Source organism: Callospermophilus lateralis, chromosome 14, assembly GCF_048772815.1.
Source record: "Callospermophilus lateralis isolate mCalLat2 chromosome 14, mCalLat2.hap1, whole genome shotgun sequence".
Classification (NCBI taxonomy): Eukaryota; Metazoa; Chordata; class Mammalia; order Rodentia; family Sciuridae; genus Callospermophilus; species Callospermophilus lateralis.
The window spans coordinates 34,245,133-34,267,056 of record NC_135318.1 but is presented as its reverse complement, the minus strand read 5'-3'; the positions used below and the strand labels follow the sequence as shown (position 1 = coordinate 34,267,056).

The 21,924-nt window shown below is 37.5% G+C and overlaps 1 protein-coding gene across 1 annotated transcript in view; it reads right to left on the bottom strand.

Annotated features, from left to right (window-relative positions):
• The window catches only part of Plekhh2 (pleckstrin homology, MyTH4 and FERM domain containing H2), a 111,015-nt gene that overhangs the window by 14,662 nt on the left and 74,429 nt on the right, over positions 1–21,924 (bottom strand). The window contains exons 17-24 of the mRNA XM_076833037.2: positions 21,026–21,205; positions 19,560–19,668; positions 18,514–18,626; positions 11,996–12,175; positions 9,828–9,925; positions 8,340–8,517; positions 7,280–7,435; positions 5,732–5,829 (exon numbers count right to left, since the gene is read on the bottom strand). Coding sequence (XP_076689152.2) covers positions 5,732–5,829; positions 7,280–7,435; positions 8,340–8,517; positions 9,828–9,925; positions 11,996–12,175; positions 18,514–18,626; positions 19,560–19,668; positions 21,026–21,205 — 1,112 coding nt within the window. The remainder of the gene's footprint in view (positions 1–5,731; positions 5,830–7,279; positions 7,436–8,339; positions 8,518–9,827; positions 9,926–11,995; positions 12,176–18,513; positions 18,627–19,559; positions 19,669–21,025; positions 21,206–21,924) is intronic.

The window sequence follows — 21,924 nt, the reverse complement described above, 5'->3', positions numbered from 1 at the left end:
GCTGTTTATATGTGAGACTTACAGGGCTCTGGAGTCAGATGAGGTATGGGTGCTGTGAATGTTCCAAATGTTTTGGTAATGGGGAGAATAAGCAACACCTTGACACCCCTGAATATTATCATGGCAACGAAGTGGTTGGAGAAGAGGGATTTGGGTCCAGCAGTGAGGTGTGTGTGCAACTGGCTATCACTGTGGATTTTCCATCTTTCTCTCTTTACATACTTGAAGGAGCAGACACATCATTTTTCCGCAAAATTATTTCAAATGTCAGGGAAGGAGAGGGCAGCAAGCCCCCATCTGGGGAAACATGGTGGGTGTACTCTGAAATGTTCCTCCTAGCCCATGATTCCGATCATTTTTCCTATCACACCCAGTTTACAAATCAGAGCAGTTTCCTGGAAAAAAAAAAATCAATCCTACACCCCTTTTTATCTATGATTGCATGATGACAAATAATGCAGGATCCTTAAACTGGTAGAAGAATGCAGCTGGATAATAGAAACAGATAATTCATTTAAAATGACATCAGCAAAGTGATACAAAACAGAATGAAGCTTGAGATGAAAGCCCTCCCTTTCTGTCACAGTCACATTTTTATAACTAGCTTATTTTCCCCACTTGAAGTGATCACTGTAGTCCATGAGGATTTAGATAAGTTTTACCACTGGAAGGTTCTTTTTTTTGGGGGGGGGGGTACCAGGTGTTGAACCCAGGAGCATTAATCACTGAGCCACATCCCCAGCCCTTTTAAATAGGGACAGGGTCTCACTGAATTACTTAGGTCCTCGCTAAGTTGCTGAGGCTGGCTTTGAACTTGCAATCCTCCTGCCTCAGCCTCCCAAGCTGCTGGGATTACAAGTGTGTGCCACCGCACCCGACTTGGAAGATTCTTAATACAAGTTTGCCTGGTAACACAGCCAGGGGGAGATAATGAACCAAATATTTCAATGACAACAGGAAAGCAGAGCTACAGTACATTTTCCTGTCATTTCTGGCATGCTGCAAGATTGAACCTGAAAAGGGAAAGGGAAGCTCCTTTAGCAAAAAAGGCAAGACAGTCCTGGACACGCGTGGTTGAGGAATACCATCTGCAGGAACCTGGCCCAAACCCCTAGTGAACCGCTTGTTCTCCAGCAGCCCTGCAGGAGTGTGGGCAACACTTGGAGAGGCACAGAAGAATCAGAAAAATGACCAGTCAGAAAATCAAACCCACTGAGCTGAACTAGGAAAGGCAGCAGAGGAGTGTGACTTACTAAGGCAGGTGGGGCTGGGACTGGACAGCCGCATGTACCCAAAGGCCTGCCTCCTTGCCCAGGAAGTTGAATGCGGCCCGTGGAAACCGCCTCTACCTGACCAGCACAGCTGGGCAGGGCTCTCGCCACTGCAGAGGAATGCTTTCGCTTGCCCTCAGGTGGCTCCCCGTTCTTTCTTCACAGCATTTATTGTCCAACTGTGGCCCTTCTCATCCTCGGGGTAGCCCCCTAGGGAGCAGCCTGAGGTCCTCCAGTCCCCTCCTTCCACCCTCCCTTCACTCCCCAGTCCACCACAGTCTACTGATTTCCCTTCACTGAAACCACAGTTATGAGCCTCCCCACACGTCCCTGCTTTCTACCTGCCTTTGTGGCCTTTGTGGCTACAATGTCAACCATCTGCTTGAAAGTCAGCCAAACCTTCCTCCATATTCCTACAACATCATGTATGTAGACATGGTATTATTCATGGTCCATTCAGCAAATACCTAGGACGTGTTCACTGGGTGGCAGGGTCTGGACCCAGAGCTTTACCCTGGCCAATACCTAATCCTTCAGACAACTCTCAAGGTAGGTGCTATTTTAACCTACATATTTCACAGAGGGTATCTGAGACACAGAGATATTAAATGACTTACTCAGGGCTGCACAGCTAGTAGTAGAGCCAGGAAGCTAACCCAAGCAGTCTGCCTCCATATCCATGTTTCTCCCTGCTCTATTAATCTGCTGCCACAGCATTAACCACATTGCTAAGACTTCCCATCTGCCTGCCCCAAGATACTGCAAGATTCTTCATCTGCCAAGCAGCACTACAATAAACAAAGCTCATTTGGTTCTGGCAAAACCAAATGGAATAACTTCTGTGAGTAAGACTATTTCTGATAATCCACACCTATGAATGCCTTTGAATTCCCAGGGCTTCAAATAAGGCCTGGCGCTGGTAGACTGCTTGAGTGGACAAATGAATGGTATGTAAGAATGGCTAACTACAGGAATTATTTGCTGAAAAAGGCTAAGGAAACTCCTTGCTGCAGACTTGGGTAAGTGGCCAAACTCTAAAAGTTTCAGTTGCCTCATCTAATCACCTACCCGCTATGGGTATTGCTAGGATTATATGAGAGGATGGTATAAAGAGCTCAGCCCAGGCCTAGAGTTGGGTAAATGCTCCATAAACGTAGGTGATTATTAGCAATAGAATTCTTCTCTAGAGGTCTTCAGAATCACAGCAGAGTTCCTCCATTCTGGACTTTTAAAAATGTGAACATAACCAAAAGGAAAGATGAGGTGACCTGTTGACCTTTTTGACTTGGACGTCAATGGATACAGGTGCTCACACAGCCAGCCAATGGCGGCAGAGATAGGCATGTTAAACTGTGCTCCAGAAAACGACAACTGCAAAGCGCTGCTAAACATAATCTTCCATTTTCAAGGAGAGAAAAAGAAGAGTTGTTCCCTCTGGGAAGGACCCTGGCCGGTTTTGTTAAAATTGTGCCTTGACTTTGGCAGTTTTGAATACATAGTAAGAAATCCAATTAAAGAAGAGGTTTTTAATGTGAACAAAACTTAAACATTAATTTCCAAATGGTCATCTCTGAATCCAAGTTCAAAACCCATTAATTAGATCTTTAACCCCAGAATCTAAATAATTGAAATTCCATAACATGCTAAATATAAATAAACTATTTCATGATAAAGAAAATTGGTATTTTAGCTTTGTTTATTGTAGTGCTGCTTGGCAGATAAAGAATCAAGACCTTGGCTGGGTGACAGGTCACAGCCAGTTCCCCTTTTAACTGTGTCACTGGAAATTAGGGGTGCTGTCTAAGCTATTTATACACATATGCAAAGCAAGGCCATCTTTAGAAAAACAAAGTACTTTCTCACAGCTGTGGCTCTTCAGCCACTTTAGACTTCTCTTAAAAATTAAACCTCTTAGTTGAGTGGGGTTGCTTTTTATTTTCTTCCTTTCTTATGTCAATGATATTGTCATGAGTCTTTTATTTACTTATTTATTTTTAGCAAGGCCACCTTCACCATGTGTCATTACCTCTTTTGTTCCTTCCGAGTGGTGTTAAACTTAGAGCATTATTTTTGTCTTCGTTTTTTGACTGGCTGTGTCCATTTCATCCAATTTTAATTTTGGTTCCAATTGTAGCCACCATAATCAGAACCAGTACGTACTGAACAACCATAAGGTGTGGATTATCAGAAATAGTCTTACACACAGAAGTTATTCTATTTGGTTCCACCAAAACCAAATGAGGATTCCTGAATGTCTTCCGCAAAACAATATATGATCTCCCACAAAAGGCAAGATCAATGTGAGAGAGAGCCATCCTGAGGACCTTCAGAGTGGTGCCTGTCAACATTTAGCACGGAATGTCCCAGTGACTCAGGAGGCTGAGGCAGGAGGAGCATGAGTTCAAAGCCAGCCTCAGCAACTCTGTGAGGCCCTAAGCAACTCAGTGAGACTCTGTCTCTAAATAAAAATATATTTTAAAAAAGGGCTGAGGATATGGCTAAGTAGTTAAGTGCCCCTGGGTTGAATTCCCAGTACCCAAACAAACAAACAAACAAAAAACAACAAGAAACCAGAATGGGCAAAAATTACATGGATGTGGAGAGATGCTAAAACATGGACTCCTGGCATTCAACCCCTGAAATTATGACTAAATAAATCTGAAGTGAGGCCTAATAATTGCATAACTTGCACTTCTAGCACTTTTCTGTGTGATCCTGAGGCTGTTGGTTCAGGGCCCACACTTCCAGTACTACTGCTCCAGCACTAAACAGAACTCAAACCATCATATGAAAGGTCCACGTCTTCCAGCCTAATATTCTTGCCAATCACTGACCAAAGATGAAACCAGCCATCAATGAAGGTTCCTCCAACAGAGCAGCCTATCCAATTCCCATGATCTAAATAATGGGGAGCTCTAGGATTTAAAGCTTAGCAAAGCTTCACAGTTGCCTTCTTGGTGAAGCTACTCAGAATGCTGGAACGTCATCACAGCTGGTGAGCCCCTGAACAAAGAGGCTCCAATGGTTCACAACCACCATTAATTCAGATCAAAGGAGTCTGTTCAAACAGAAGGTGGCCCTCAGTGGCTGACTGAGGTGGAGTCCAAACTGTGAGCTCGCCATTATCCTAAATAAATATGCAAGTTTCCCCTGCTAACTTTTCATTGTTAAAAATACATATGGCAGCCAGGTGCGGTGGTGCACACCTGTAATCCCAGCGGCTTGGGAGACTGAGACGGGGGGGATTGCGAGTTCAAAGCCAGCCTCAGCAAAAAGCCAGGCACTAAACAACTCAGTGTAGACCCTGTCTCTAAATAAAATACAAAAAATAGGGTTGGGAATGTGGCTCAGTGGTCAAGTTCCCCTAAATTAATCTCTGGTACCCAGAAAAAAATATATATGGCAAAGAAGATATTGGGCCAGTTGGAATACTCCGCTAATTTATGTAGGCATTTCTGTGGGACAGATAATTAAAAAAATTTATTTTTCTAATTACTAGCTCAAAGGCTATTATCCTCTTTTTGCCATACAGTGCCTTTACTTCTTACATTCCAATTTCAAGTCTACGGACATCTTCCAGAGAGAGTCTTCTGAAAAGAGTTCAGTGCTATACCAAAATCCCACCAGGCTTCTGGCCCAACATTTGTTAGATCCTTTAATTTATGAGGTAGAAGATTCAAATAAAACCAGAAAAATATCTGTATTTTGGTACAGTCAATATGAGTTGCCCTGTTAATAGTGTTTATTAAGTGTCATGCTCTGCTAATACATGGAAGAAATGAAAAGATTTTTTAAAAAGAAAGAAAATAAATCTGGTTCCTGACCCTATGCCAAAGTGTGCTATGATTTTGTCAGTTGAGAAGGTCCGTGCTCCAGCTCTACTAGCACCTTCTCAATTCCTGAAAACAGCTGCACAGCCACATCCTTTTGGACCCACTTGGAAGTACCCACTCCCAACCCCTCCTTCTAGCTGGGCATAAACATCATTTTATCACAGCCTCCTGATGGCTCCAGTCTAGGTGAGGCTCCTCACTGGGTGCTCTGACAGTGCTACTTCTTCCTTCAGAGGATTAACATGTAATGCCATATTCATGAGGGGAGTGCATCATTAACACCAGTCTTTCTTTCCAACCTCTAAACTCCAGAAGAGCAGGCACTGGGTCTATGTCTGTTTTTATCACCATTTTATCCAGAGCATCTAGCCAGATGATTGGTTTATAGTTGAAGCTGAATAAATATATATATATGTAGAGAGAGAGACAGAGAAATACATATATATGAAAGAATGAGAATTAGAAACAAATTTTATGTGATAGTTTCTTCCTGTTGAAGAGAGTTACCATACAAAAATAAATATACAAATAAACTATAACTTTTAAGGCTACTCAATAGGAAAGTAAACTGTAGGTGCAAGACTTGAAGACAACTTTGTACACATACTCTGGCATTTGGATACGCACCTGTTTTTATAAGTTAGACGGACAGTTCTTGTACCTTCACATTTCCCAGGCTGCTGCTCCTTGGATGCCTGTTCCCACTTAGAAATAATGTCACAAATCTAGAAAGGAATTGAAAAACTGAGATTCACAAGACCTTAAAAAAATCAACATTCTTTGAAAACAAGTATATCTGTAGACTGAAAATTCTCAATTAATATGACCAAAAAAAAATGTGTTTAAGATTTTTGTTTTCAGTTCCTATATAGCTCTAAGTTTAGGATTTAACTATAATTGTTTTTTGGTCCACTTATCCTTTTGGACACACATTAACTTTGGACTGTGGCCATGCATTTTTTACTCAAAAAGGAATCTTAATGCAGGACTGCATGAGACTGGCAACAAAAAGATTCCAGGGATTTTTTCATGATTTGGTCACTGAAGGAGTAACTTTTCTACCTTCTGAATTTATAAAGATTGGAATGACTGGGGATGGGTATGGTGGGGCATGCCAGTTAATCTCAGCCACTTGGGAGGATTGCAAGTTTGAGGTCAGCCTTTGCAACTTAGTGAGACCCTGGCTCAAGATAAAATTGAAAAAGGGACTGGAGATGTAGCTCAGTGGTAGAGTGCCCTGGGTTCAACCCCAGTGCGACAAAAAAGAAAAAGAAAAAAAGAAAGAAAAAAATGGAGTAACTAAGTTAAACCAAAGAAATCTGAAATACAAGGAAAAATTCTAGCTGTTTGATTTGGGAGAAATCTTTTCCCTCTCTAAACCTCCATTTCCTCATTTGCAGAATAAGTGGAATGTTTTTCTAAGGGCTCTTTATGGTTTTATGATTCTGTATTTCTAATCATTGCCATCACTTGATAGAAACTTTATTAAAGTTATTTTACTTTGATCTGGGAAAGATTTAAAAAAAATTTTTTTTTTTAGTTGTAGATGGACACAAAACCTTTGTTTTATTCATTTATTTTTATATGGTGTTTAGGATTGAAACCAGGGCCTCACACATACTAGGCAAGCACTCTAACCCTGAGCCACAACCCCAGCCCCAACCTGAGAAAGATTTTTCACAAAACCTTTTCTTTAAACCGGGAGTGGTGGCATACACATGTAATCTCAGCAAATCAGGAAGCTGAGATAGAAGATCACAAGTTTGAGGCCAGCCTCAACAACTTAGTGAGGCCCTAAGCAACTTAGCAAGATCTTGTCTCAAAATAAAAAATAAAAAGGGTTGGGGATGTAGCTTAGTGCTAGTGCTTCCCAGGATTCAATCCCCAGTCTCTCTCTCTCTCTCTCTCTCTCTCACACACACACACACACACACACACACACACACAACACACACACACACATACACACACCATTCTTCTAAATTTCCACAGGTTCATTTTCCACCCATCTTTCAAACTGAGTGCAAAGTTCACAGTGCTCTTGAAACACTTATCAATTTCAATTCTAGCTTAAGATTATCAGTGCATAAATCTGTTCTTCCCTAAGCAAACTAAAGACCAAATAGTTTCTTTGTTGCTTGCCAGATCTGGCTCCTTAGAAGCCCTTGGTTTCACCTTTATGTTTCCTTGAAGACAATGCTCTAGGTCTCTGCCAGAAGGATCGTCAGTGAACAATGCAAATCCAGACTGTAAAGGCTTCCTCATTCCTGTGTCCTGGTTCAAAGTATTCAAGAATTCTTCCACTGTGGTAGAAGCATCAAACCCAACTACCTGAGCAGAAATAACAAAGCAGTGCTCTTAATAAAGAGCATATGTGTTTGAAACAGAGACGTCAGAGTAGGGAACAGGTCATGCTTGATGCATGATTAATGACAGCACACATTTCTGTAGGTGTTTTAATGTTTTTGTCCCAAAGCTCCACTGGAGAAAATTAACAAAATTACCTCAGTAGTCAGCTTGCTGTATGTAAGAATTCAGAAACCTCAGCTACAGCCCCAACAATTCAAAACAGAAAGATCATTTGATAGCTATCAATACCTTTCAGATATTATGTACTTACCTGTTAGAAGCAAACCAAAAAGTACAATACAAAAGGAAATCTTTAAGTAAATAAAAAAAATAAATAAGAAATGCTTTAAATAAATGAACACTTTCATGTATTTAATGTTTGTTTCTTTAACAGGCAGTTAAGTATCTGAGTTCAGTGATAAAAGGCTATGGCCACAAATACAATTGCTGGCTTCAGAGCATGTTTCCTTCAATAAATAGGTGACATCCAGATCTGAGAGTTGGAAGGGCCTGGGAAAACTTTCCCAGATAATTCCTGAGATTTGGAGACATTAAAAGAGACTAAAATTGTGCATGCTCAAACGTTAGTAATTATTTCCTTACCTACCAGGGATACTTAAGGGGAAAAAAAATCTTGACCAAAGTGTATTTGATTTTTTCCATCACATACAATGGCAGTGAAATCCATTCCTTTTTTGGTTCAATATGGATTTGTTTTCAGCATGAATCATTTTTAACAAAACTATTTCAAAACTTAGCTGTTTTGATAAAAGATCTAATATACTTGCAGGTTTATCAATGCCAGGTACTGACCAAGCTAGGTATTCTCATTTCCCAAGGTTTCTTGATCAAGCACATTTTTATTATAGTAAAAAGGCTAACACACCTGATATATCCCATTCATGAAGTGCACAGGAATACTGAAAGGCAAGGAATGATGATACGGGTTTCGAAGAAGGGTTGAAAGAATTTCCATTCTTGAGGGTCTCGCTTCTCGATCTCCATTTTGTTGTGTTCTCTCTACACATCGCTGGCAATAAATGGCATATTTCCCAAATTCTGTCCTGTAATATAAAACTTAAGATAAAATCTACGAATAAATTTAATTATGACAATCTAATCCATGAATCCTCAAGAAAACTTCCCATCCTGTTCATTATTACTATGTATTATAATAATTTTGACAATAATTTTCCTTTTTCAATGATAACATTAAATTGGTGTCATGTTTCTCAAATTCCAGTTCCTTTATTTTTGCAACTGACTAACTCAAATGTCTCTATAAAGTATTCTTCAACTTTTTTGTATTAATCACAAAGTGGATTTAAAACTACCAGTCACTATACAGTCAATATATAGTGATTATATTAACAAATATAAAGAAAGCAGTTGTATAAAGAATAGTATGTGGTAATTTAAACATGATGCAGCAGAGTTCTCTTCTGAAGAACATCAAGGTTGATGTTACATTGCTAAACAAGAAAGAAGATGTCTTCTAACAAAAATTTTAAAATATTTTCCTTCTTTACCTTTTAAAAATATTAAGCTAAACAAAACCACTAGGGTGAACCATGTAAAAGTCCAATCAAGATCTTATTTTTCCTCATTTGCACGTAATATAAAATTTATGTGTAATTTTCATTTTGTTTATAAAAGCAGATTGACAACACCTTTAAATATATTTATAGTCAGGTGTTTTCTGACAACCCAATGGTGTCACCTTCTGTCCAGGGGGCTCAATAACTGCTACAGAAATCACACGATTTTTATCATAGGGTCCCTAGAATGCGTTATGAACTGCAGAATATTTTCCTCTTATTTCCAAGTTGCTTTTTGTTTTTGGGTTAATTTGTGCTAGTCCCAGGGTCTATTTAAGCAACCTAACATGAACCTCTTGGTGAACAAAATGATCCTGGGGAAACCTTAGCTGAGTGCCCTGGGTCCCATTCTATGAGGATTTTAAATATTTCTTTCAAAGGAGTGAAAATTCTGATGTAACTCAAATACATACAATTATAAAAGGAGGAAAGACCATAGTGACATAAAAGAACTAAATGGTCAGCCAATAAAAGGGGAAACTAAGAAAAAAACACTTGGTTTCACTGAAGAAGCACCCCTTAGTGCTAAGTCATCCATACTTGAAATGACACATAGACTTTTCCCTTAAAAATATTTTAATTGTAATCTTCCACAAGATCGGTAACATAGAAAAGGAAATATTTCCAAGTTGCACATAAATAATAACTAAAGGCTTCCTATACCAAATTTTGTTCACATATTCTAAAAAGGCACCTGGCAGGTTTTTAAATACTTATGATTTATTGTAGACTTTCAGAGCCACATAAATAATTCAGCCGGCTAGTTTTCTGCACACCTGGAATCTGCGTTCCTCTTTAGATGGAGCCCAAGGAGCCACAGGAAAGGATGATGGGGAAGGAAGAGCCCAACACAGAGTGCCAAGAGCTGCCAGCCCTGGGCAAAGAGAAGCACTGTAGGTTAGATACCATGCCACCAACAGCCATCAGAGGACTATGGCTGACAGCTTGGGAGAGCCACGCGCTGGTGACTGTCTCCACTCCATGTTTGCTTCTTCCCATATATATTATTTAGAGCATTTATACTACATTAAGACAAAAGCTTTATATAGGGTCAGACACATGATCCATCCAGTTGTATACACCTTCTGTTTACAACTGAGATACTAAAACACAAGTGGACATAGTAATCCCTTATCACATAAGACTCAAAGATTAGGGACATTATTTCTTTTTTGTCTATTTATGTATTTACTCACTCACTTAAAAATAGGCAGCTTTTGGAGAGGCAGATTATAAAATTGTAAAAAATAAAACCCACATCTACCTAAAATCAAAACCTATCTATCCATACAAACATATATACACAGACACATAAAAAAGGCAAGTATGAAATTTTTAAGAGGTTATCTTTTTTATAGAATATACTTTTAAAAAATTGTTTGTATTAGTTGTACATGGCAGTAGAATGTATTTTGACATATTATACATATTCAGAGTATAACTTCCCATTCTTCTGGTTGTACATGATGTGGAATTACATTGGTCGTGTATTCATATATGCATAAAAGAAAGTAATGTCTGGTTCATTCTACTATCTTTCCTACTCCCATCCCCCTCTCTTCCCTTCATTTCCCTTTGTCTAATTCAAAGTATTTCTATTCTTAATAGAGGTTATCTTAAAGTAACCAAATGACATGTGATTTTTAAATTTTCCTTTGCTCCATTCCTTTCTGTATTTGGTGATTTTTAAAATGCAATATAGAAAAGGAGGGAGGAATGCCCTTGAGAAGCTGACAGTCCACTAGACAGTTACATAGGCACACAGTGAATTATATAACATAGTAACACTGTATATTAACTTTTGAAAGTAAAACCAATGGAGAGAATATCCATCTGCTAAGTGAGTCAGAGAAGGATCACACAGAGGATGTTGCTTGGCTGGACTTGTAAGTGGGAAAGAAGAAGGGGAGTCCAGGTAACAGGAATAATGCCAGGTGCAAGGCGTGTTTTAAGAACTGGGGGTGTGGTTTATTCACTGTGAGCTGGGGGCTGGAAGAGGAGCCAATGGGATCGGATGATGAGCTTTGGCTTCAGAACCACTCTGGTGCACAGGCCCTTTCCAAGGCACTGCAAAACTCACGTTTAAGTGGTCATTATGTTTTTAAAGATGTGTGAAAGTAATATATTTTGTGCATTTTTTTCAGCACTGGAGATAAAACCCAGGTTCTTGAGCATGGTAGGCGAGTGCTCCACCACTGAGCTACATCCCCATCCCCTGTGCTCTTTTTCTTAATTGTCTAAGTTTCAAGTCTCCCAAAATTTGGATCCAACCCTGAGAATCCTGTACACTGGCAATAAAAAATTTCTGTTTTATTCTTTGGTTAACTCAGAATAAATATGCAAAGATAAAAATAGGCATTTAATCAAGATTGAAAACAAATGACTACAAAACACCTAAAAAATGCAATCAATTGCATTAACAAATAAATGTGTCCCAAATTAATAATGGATTATCAGTTTTTACTTGGAAAGAACTTAAAAGAATTACACTGAATATTATTAAAGACATAGGGAAACTCTTCAAATGTGTTCAAAGGAATTCATTGAATTTATACACAAGAAAACATGTCTACTATAGAGCTATTTATTATAAGAAAAATAACTGAAAAAATATAAATGTACAGTGATTGATATTAATATGACAATGCTTTGAAAACATTTAAAGATATAGGATGAATTATTACATTCTATAGTTTTAAAAAAGCAATGTGCACACTGTAATTTCAGTAATACGAGAAAGTGAGTATTACCCCTACATATACATCTACGTTAATATAAAAACACACAGATATATAAATAAACCAAAAGGATCTACATCAAAATACTAACAGCTATTTTTTTTCACTTTTTTTTTTGTATTTTCCAAATCTTTATACTGTGTGCTATTCTTACCACCAGAAAAATAACACCATTTTACATTCCATGTGTCTGTATCAATACATACCTGCAATGGTCCTGGTTGATTCTGGGGCTGTCTTCGTCTTGTCTGTTTAATAAGTTGACAGCAAATTTCATTCTGTAGCTCAGGATGTGTCAGACAGATTTGTAAAGCACTCTGGGCTAGGGATATATGGTAATCGATTGCAGGGGAGTCAACTGCTGCATTTATAAAAAGTTGGCAGGTCTGAATTAAAAGAGTGATATGCTCAAGGTGAGAAATAATTAGATTTATTTTGCATGAATTAGATTCTCTTTCTAAAATTATTTATTTATTTATTTCGGTTAAAGTAGAATGCATTTTGACATATTATACACAAATGGAGCACAACTTCTCATTCCTCTGGATGTACATGGTGCAGTCACTCTAGTAGTGTAGTCATACATGTATATAGGGTAATAATGTCTGCCTCATTCTACCATCCTTCCCATCTCCACAACCCCACCCCTCCCTTTACTCCCCTTTACACAAACCAAAGTTCCTTCATTCTTCCCTATCCCTCTGCCCCACTATGGATCAGCATCTGCTTATCTGAGAAAACATTCAGCTTTCTGTTTTTTGGAATTGGCTTATTTCACTTAGTGTGATATTCTTTAGTTCCAATCATTTACCTGCAAATGCCATAATTTCATTCATCTTTAAGGCTGAGTTATATTCCATTGTGTATATATACCACATTTTCTTTATCCATTCATCTGCTGAAGGGCATCTAGGTTGGTTCCAACCTAGATGTTTAACTATTGTGAATTGAGCTGCAATTGTTTAGCTACTGTGAATTGAGCTGCTATAAATATTGTTGTGGTTGTGTCACTGCATCACTGATTTTAAGTCCTTTAGTTAAAGACCTAGGAGTGGGATAGCTGGTCAAATGGTGGTTCCATTCCACGTTTTCTGAGGAATCTCTATACTGCTTTCCAGGGGGATGCACCAATTTGCAGCCCCACCAGCAATGTATGAGTGTGCCTTTTCCCCCACATCCTCACCAACACTTATTATTGCTTGTTTTCTTGATAATTGCCATTTTGACTGGAATGAGATGAAATCTTAAGAGTAGTTTTGATTTGCATTTCTCGAATTGCTAGAGATGATGAACATTTTTTCAAATGTTTGTTGATCAATTGTATTTCTTCTTTTGAGAAGCGTCTGTTCAGTTCCTTGGCGCATTTGTTGATTGGGTTGTTTCTTTGGTGTTAAGTTTTTTGAGCTCTTTATATATCCTAGAGATTAGTGCTCTATCTGAGGTGTGTGTGGTAAAGATTTTTTTCCATTCTATAGGCTCTCTCATCACATTATTGATTGCTTCCTTTGCTGAGAAGCAGCTTTTTAGTTTAAGTCCATCCTATTTATTGATCCTTGATTTTACTTCTTGTGCTTTAGGAGTCTTGTTCAGGAAGTCAAGTCATAAGCCAACATGATGAAGATTTGGGCTTACTTTTTCTTCTATGAGCGTAGGGTCTCTGTTCTTAGACAAGTCTTTGATACACTTTAAGTTGATTTTTGTGCAGAGTAAAAAGATACAGGTTTAATTTCATTTTGCTATATATGATTTCCACTTTTCCCAGCATCATTTGTTGGAGAGGCTAACTTTTCTCCAATGTATGTTTTTGGCGCCTTTGTCTAGTATGAGATAACAATTATTTATGTGGGTTTGTCTCTGTGTCTTATATTTTGAACCATTGGTCTACATGTCTATTTTAGTACCAATACCATGCCATTTTTGTTACAATTGCTCTGCTATTTAGTTTAAGAACTAGTATTGTGATGCCTTCTGCTTCATTCTTTGTGCTGAGGATTGTTTTGGCTAGATTCTCCTTTTAGAAATAATTTTTGTTTAAAATGATGGGAAAATATATATTATGACAACACTAATCAAAAGAAATCTGGAATCCCTTCTTGGTCTTTTGGCTAAGATCAAGTGAAGTAATCTGGATTGGCTACAAAAATGGCAGACAAGGTACATTTCAGAGCAAGGAATTCTGCCGTTTTACAATGATAAAAAGGACTAGTTTATCTGGAGGACGGAACAACTTTAAACATTTATGTAAATAATAACATAGCTTCAAAATCCGTGTTCCTCTCATTCAGTATATTCACTTTAAATATTGCATTTTTATCTCTAAAAGTTTGAGTCTTTTAAATATCTTCCATCAACCTCCTTAAAATATTCATGCCACCTTCTATCTTTTTGAACATATGAAATATAATAGTCTCCAGGATGGCTACCAATGATATCCACTTTCTGCTACTCAAACTCTTAGACAATGCCCTCCTTTATTTTATCAGGGTTGGTCTGTGTGGGCAGATGAAAGTGGGGTGTCATCTTTGGGCTTAGGTTATAAAAATGGTGTGGCTTCCATCTTGGCTTCTGTTTCCTTCTTAGGGGAAGAGAGCTGCCATGTGTCTAAAAATCACAGGGAGAGGGCCACACAGTGAGGAAAACAGCCTTCCCACCAAGAGTCCCAGTCAAGCCTTCAGATGACTGCTGCCCCAGCTGACAGATTGACAGTTACTTCATGAGACCCGGAGCCAGAACCACCCAGCTAAATGCTTCCAGATTCCTGATCCTCTCAAATTATGTGAAATACAAAATATTTGTTGTTTTAAACCATTACGTGTTGAGGAATGTTTAATGTAGTAAAAAAAAAAAATGAGTAAAACACAGAAATGTCCTTGTCATCTGCATCATTTCTAAAGATACTTCTGTGATTGCTTTTTTCCATCAGTATGTCATATTTAATCCAATTCTCTGTATGCCTGGTGATTTTTGATTGGATGCAGACATTGTGTATTTTATATCATTGGGTCCTAGATTTTTTTGGTATTCTTCAAATGTTTTTGAATTTGTTTTGAGAAACTACTTGGATGCAGTTTGATTCTCTCAAGTCATCTTTTTAAATTTTCTTAGGGTGCACAGGAACAACCTTTAACCTAGGACTGCTCTGGGCCCAATAACCTTCTGAGAACTCTACTTGAAGCCCAATGTGTTGGGAGACCTGTCCCTTCTGGATGATAGGAAAACAAACCATATCCAGTTCTGAGGGAGCTCCAAGGAGTTTTTCTGCCTATTGCTTTCTGGTGGTTCTTGCCCGAGCCTCGGGTAGTTTCCTCATACATGTGTATGCTTACCAATTCTCAGAATAAAATTCAAGAGGGACAACTCTGTAGATCTCTGAAGACCTCCCCTCCCTGCTCTAGTTCTTTTCTCCCAACTTGTGCATCCTAACCATCCTGACCGCCTCAAATTCTGAATTCTGTAATTCTGTCTCTGCAACTCAGGAAGACTGCTAAGCTCTATTTGGGTGCTCCTTGCTGCACTGCAATTTGGAGACTCTCGCTAGACAGCATCCTTATGCTGTGGCAATCATAGGACTTCACTGCATTTAACACAAGTGTTCTCAGAACCACTGTGCCTGTTGTTCAACGTATAAGAACCATCAATAAGATAAATCCAGCACTGTTGCTCCATCATAGCAAAAGTAGAAGTGCTTCCTTTTTATCCTCTGTTTGTTATTTGTACTTATAAAAGGTTTTGGTTCATGCTTATTAATTTTGTACCTCACTATCTTATGGAATTCTCTTTTTTTTTAAAATTAATTTTTATTGTAGGTTGTTCAAAACATTACATAGTTCTTGATATATTATATTTCACACTTTGATTCAAGTGGGATATGAACTCCCATTTTTACCCCATATACAGATTGCAGAATCACATCAGTTGCACAACCATTGATTTACATATTGCCATTCTGGTGTCTGTTGTATTCTGCTGTATTCTGCTGCCTGGAATTCTCTTTTTGTTTATAGTAACTTTTTAGCCTGTTCTTTTTGAGTCTTCCAGGTATACAATTATATCTTCTATAAATATTTTCATTCCTGGCTTATCTGCTCTAGTTTGTTTTTATTGCATAATTATATAGGCTAGTTCCCTAACAAAATGTTAATAATAAGAAGAATGATAAATGTTACATAATTTATGCTTTAATTAAAAGTTTAAAAATAATAATGGGAAATAAATTTGTCTTATTCCTCATTTTAATGGAATTTTCTAACATCTCTTCACAAAGTATAATGATTGCTTTCAGCTAAGACAGATATATTTCATCATGTTAATAATAATGATCTATTGCTGTTTTATGAATGTTGAATTTTTCAAACGAGTTTCTAGCATCTACAGAGATGATTACCTAATTATAATGGTAATAGATATTCTAATATTTAGCCATGATGGATTTTTTGGGGGGAATACTGGGGATTAAACCCAGGGGTGTTTAACCACTGAGCTACCTCTCCAATTTTTTTTATTGATATATGCATTTATTTTTTGTTTTGAGACAGGGTTTCACTAAGTTGCTTAGGGACTCACTGAGTTGCTGAAGCTGGCCTTGAATTTGCAATCCTCCTGAGTCTCCACCTCCTGAGTCACTAGGATTATAGGCTTATGCCACCACGACCAGCCATGTTGGATTGTGATTGCAATTAGTTGATTGTTTTTGCACGAAATGTTCTCTGTTTAGTACAATCCTTGCTGGAGACTGGTATCAAAGTAACACTTCACAAAAAGTATATGGTAGTATGATGATTGGAGATTGGTTCAAAGTAATTTAAGGTCAGGGAGCACTGCAGATGGGAAAATGGCCACATGCTGATGACTGTGGATCTGAGTGATGGGTACCTTAGGCCTCATAATATACTCTCTACTGTAGGTTAGAAAATTTCCAAATTAAAAAACGAAAGGAAGCCAGGTACAGTGGCTTCCCAGTAGCATGTGGGGCTGAGGTAAAAGAATTGCAAGTTAAAAGCCAATCTCACCAACTTAGCAAGGCCCTAAGCAACTTAGTAAGACCCTATTTCAAAATGAAAAAACATAAAAAAGAGCTGGGGATGTGGCTCAGTGGAAAAGTGCCCCTGGGTTCAATCCCTGGTATCCCCACCCCCTCCCCCCAAAAAAATTAAAAAAAAAAAAAAAAAGGAAAACATCGATTGGGGGAAATTTTCTTCCTTTTCTATATTTGGAAATTAGTATTTCCAAATATAAGTATTTCCAACTAGTATTAAAATTATCACAAATAAAATGTGGTAATCTGTTGAATAATTTTGATCATTAACATTTCTTTTTAAAATTGATCACTTAGACAGATTTTCAAATATATTTGTATGGTATTTCTTAGTTTTGGTATTTGCATATTCTACAGGTAGATTTTTTAAAAATATTCTATTATGGAAGTTTAAAAAAATGAATGAAAGAAGAGAGGAAGAATATGAGCTAGGAGCCAAATCCTTAACGCCATTTGAGGAGTTACCAGAAGGTGATTGATGACAAGAGATGGGATAGAGTGACATAGTTAAGTGGCAAGTTTCAAGTGGTGAGGAATTTCTAATAGAGATGGAGAATAAGAATTTGAAAGTAGCATGAAGAGGAGGAGCTGCCCTCTCTCCCCATGATGAGGCTGCTCTCATGAGCAGTCTTTCTATTTGAGAAGTCCAGGGGAAATGATTCTACTGATATGAAGTGTTTGACATTAAACCATACACAGTTTATTTCAGTAAATCTCAAATACTCACCTCTGAAATCATTTAAATGCACCTAATTTTATTTCAAATAGATTTTTTTCTAAATGTCTTAAAATTTTTTTTAGTTATAGATGGACACAATACCTTCATTTTGTTATTATTATTTGTTTTATTATTTTTAAAATTTATTTTCTAATTTATTTTTATTTATTTATTTTTTTCAGAGTGGAAAGTAGAAGCTTTATTAAAGGACAGCAGAAAAGACTTCTCCTGAAGGAAGAAGGGGACCCAAGAGGAGGAATCCTCTAATTTATTTTAAAATTTGTTTTATATGAAAGCAGAATGCATTACAATTCAATATTACACATATAGAGCACAATTTTTCATATCTCTGGTTGTATACAAAGTATTCACACCATTCGTGTTTGCATACATGTACTTAGGGTAGTGATGTCCATCTCATTCCACCATCTTTCCTACCCCCATGCTCCCTCTCTTCCCCTCCCTCCCCTTTGTCTTATCTAGAGTTCATCTAAATCTCCCGTGCCCCCCACCCCTAACCCCATTATGAATCAGCATCCTTAAATCAGAGAAAACATTCAGCATTTGGTTTTTGGGGATTGGCTTACTTCACTTAGCATTATATTTCCCAACTGCAAGTGCTATGATTTTATTCTCTTTTAATGCTGAATAATATTCCATTGGGTATATAACACAGTTTCTTTATTCATTCATCTACTGAAGGGCATCTAGGTTGGTTCCACAGTTTAGCTATGTGAATAGTGCTCCTATAAACATTGTTGTCATTATTTTTTTATGTAACTGAGGATTGAACCCAGTGCCTCACAAGTGCTAGGCAAGTGCTCTACCACTGAGCTACAACCCCAGCCCCTCAATAGATTTTCTTAATTAAAATAATCACATTTCCAGTTTGAGAAAATGAAACTATATAACTCAAGTTATTATTATTTTTCAATTCAATTTAATTTTTTACCAACTTAAAATAATTTTACCTTGAATAGCTTAATGGCTTCTGTCTGCAGAGCTTCAGAAGGTAGTGTGGTCAGGGGGGAAAGGATTCCTTCTTTGCTGTGACACAAAGTTGGGTGTCTCCATATCTGGGAGGCTACATACCGAAAAACAGTGAACAGAAAATGGAATGATTCTTTATTTCTGTCTCCCATTAGATCCACTCTTTAGAAATTAGCTCATTCAGGTCTGGGCATTAGCTCATTCAGGTCTGGCTTACAACTTTCATCACGAAGTTCGGCAACATTACTTTATTTCAATTTCCAGGCCACTGTGACTCTAATGTTTCTGTTTTAGATGAAGTAATTTAGAAGAGTTAGGTCCTAATTTACTAGGTTATGACAAGTCCACTGGGGCACTACTACATTGTTTAACTGTGCCAATAGGTGGTGACCTAGGTATAGTGATGACAAATACATGAGAAGATCTGGGGACTTTCTAGAGAAGCCAAATAAGAGGAGGTTTAAAGAAGAACTTGAAGTCATTCCTAAAATCAGTTTCTTAAATTCCTGTGCTGGATGCTGCTAATAAAATACATGGTCTCTGTTCATATGTGTGGCATAGGATAGAATCTAAGATCTCAATGGGAATCCTTACCCATTAAAGCTAATTTTAATGCAGAGCTGCAAATGCTACAAAAGAGTTAAATAGCAAAGTACATTGAGACACAGATTTAACATCATTAAGTGTCTTTTATGAGCCAGATGCTGAGGTGGAGTGCAGTGACAGAGGACAGCCTAAGACTAGGCAGGATTGCACTATGTTGGTGAGTATCCCAAGGAAGGCTAGTATTCCAAGCAGAGGGAGAAATGTGAGCAGGGTCAGCCGGGTATGACAGGACACAGCACACTAGGAAATGATGGTGTCTCTGGAGCCTCATTTTCCCAGTGGGATTTCTGGCTCATGACAAGCAAAGTCAATGTCAAGATGGATACATTGCAGGAAAACAGGAACCCATGAAGTGAAAACTCCATTTAAGCTAAGGGGTGCATTCCATAAATTGTAAAGCCTTAAATGCTTGTGAACTTACAAGATTCCCCTTCTATATTTAGCAATTTGCAAACAAGCTGTTCAAACTCAGATCCAACATTCACATTGTTACTTCCAGCTGCAACAGTAAGATGATAAAGCCAGGTATCCTTAAAATCAGAGCACAGTGACAAACACGTTAATCAAGGTACAGTTTTGATTGCTTCAGGAAAATAACAATTTGTAGCAACAGTAGGGAACTCTGAGACTCAAAACAAACCACTTTGCTTAATTTTTATACCTTCATTTTATTCATTTTTATGTGGTGCTGAGGATTGAACCCAGTGTCTCACATATGCTAGGCAAGTGCTCTACTACTGAGCCACAGCCCCAGTCCTCCTTAATTTATAAATAATAATTAGAAGCCAATTAGCCAATCTGAGGCAGACTCACTTAAATTGTGCTCATATTTCCTTTTCCTAATGTTTACATTTTTATTATTTTCTATATGTGTTTCTTAGAAAAGTATGACAAAATTAAGGAGAGTAATACATGTTAAGAGACTAGAATAAAACAACCAGTTAAAATAATTTTAAGAAATACAATAAATTATATCAAATTTAAAATATAACTTCTGAAGTAATATATACAGAATTATTAGGGAATCCAGAAAATTTAAAAAAGAAAATAACATTCAATTGTAATCTAGAAATCTTTTGCTATATGTGTGAGAAGAAAAGTTAACAATGTTTTCCTTAATAGCCAATTTTACCAATATATAATGAACTACATAAGATAAGCAATACTACATAAGATAAGCAAAAAATCCATTATTTCCCCATCAGTTTGTGATATATATCATATATGATTACATATACATATAATACCTATAATAATTCATTTTCACTTACATCTAAACTAAGATTTTATTGAAAACGAGTAGAAAATATAGGGTAGAGGCTTTAGATTCACCAAAAAGACAGTCTGAGATATCTACATTTTAAAACATAAGATTCCTTTGTCCTCCACTGTCAGGCGCTAGCTTCAGTCTAAAGGTGACCTTCATCGATAGGACTGAAAAATGACATGTTAGAACAAGTCTCATTTCCAAGGTGTAAAAAAAATCTCTAAAAAGGACTGAGGAAATAACTCAGAGGTAGGGCAACTCGGCTAGCATGTGTGGGCCCTGAGTTTGATCCTAGCAGTTCTAATAATAATAATAATAAGGGCTGGGGTTGTGGCTCAGCGGTAGAGCGCTGGCCTAGCAAGTACAAGGCCCTGGGTTCCATCCTCAGCACCACATATAAATAAATAAATAAAAAGAAAGGTATTGTGTCCGACTAGAACTAAAAAATTAATATTAAAATAATAATAATAATAAATTAAAATAAATTTAAAAAAATATAGCTGAGAATCTTTAGCAAAAGTTTCTTCCTCAGTTCCATAAAATTAATTTGAAAATTATTACCAATACTTGAATAATATTAGTCTGAATCATTTTAAATTAACCAACAAGACTTCAGATACCTTTTCATGCTTGGATCCAATTAGGAGGTAAGTTGGACCTTGGTCTTTGGGGTGGATAACAATGGTATAATGAGTAGACAACAGACTGCGTCCACTAGCTTCATAATCTTCATCTGAATCACAGGACCTGTCCACCTCTTCAACTTTAGCCTCCCAGAGTTTGATCTGACCTAAAGGAAACTAAAGTGAAGGTTAGCAATTGTAAGGAAGGCACTTTTTAAGTCTACAAGTTTTCATGGTGATTTTCATCTTTTAAAAGCATGCCTGGGATGGGGGCAGAAAAAGCATGCCTTAGTTGGGCGCTATGGTGCACACCTGTAATCCCAGTGGCTCAGGAGGCTGAAGCAGGAGGATCACAAGTTCAAAGCTAGGCTCAGTAATTTAGCAAGGCACTAAGCAACTCAGTGAGATCCTGTTTCTAAATTTTTTAAAAAAATACAAAAAAAAGGGGGGGGGCTGGGGATGTGACTTAGTGGTTAAGTGCCTCTGAGAACTCCCCATTATCAAAAAAAAAAAAAAGCATGATTTTTTTTTTTAAACAAATGCCTAGAGGCAACTTGATTACCCACATTGTTGCAAATGTGGTAGCAACAAAAAGTCCAACTGCAATAGGAATTCTGAACATTTAACTTTTGAAGAACAAATAAGAGAGAATGATTCAGATTATTCTCTAAATAACCTGACCCATTGCCTAGTGAAGTAATTAGTAATAATTCAGACAAAATATTCAGATTTGTTTATCCCAAAGAATTGATCAGTGATTTGATTAAGCTACTGGATCAAAAGGACAAATGTAGACATAGACTCAATACTATTCAGGGAAAAAAAGAACAAGCTAGATATCTGGTACAAAGATTAACTATCACCCCAGACCCAGGTAAATGATGAGTGTCCTAAGT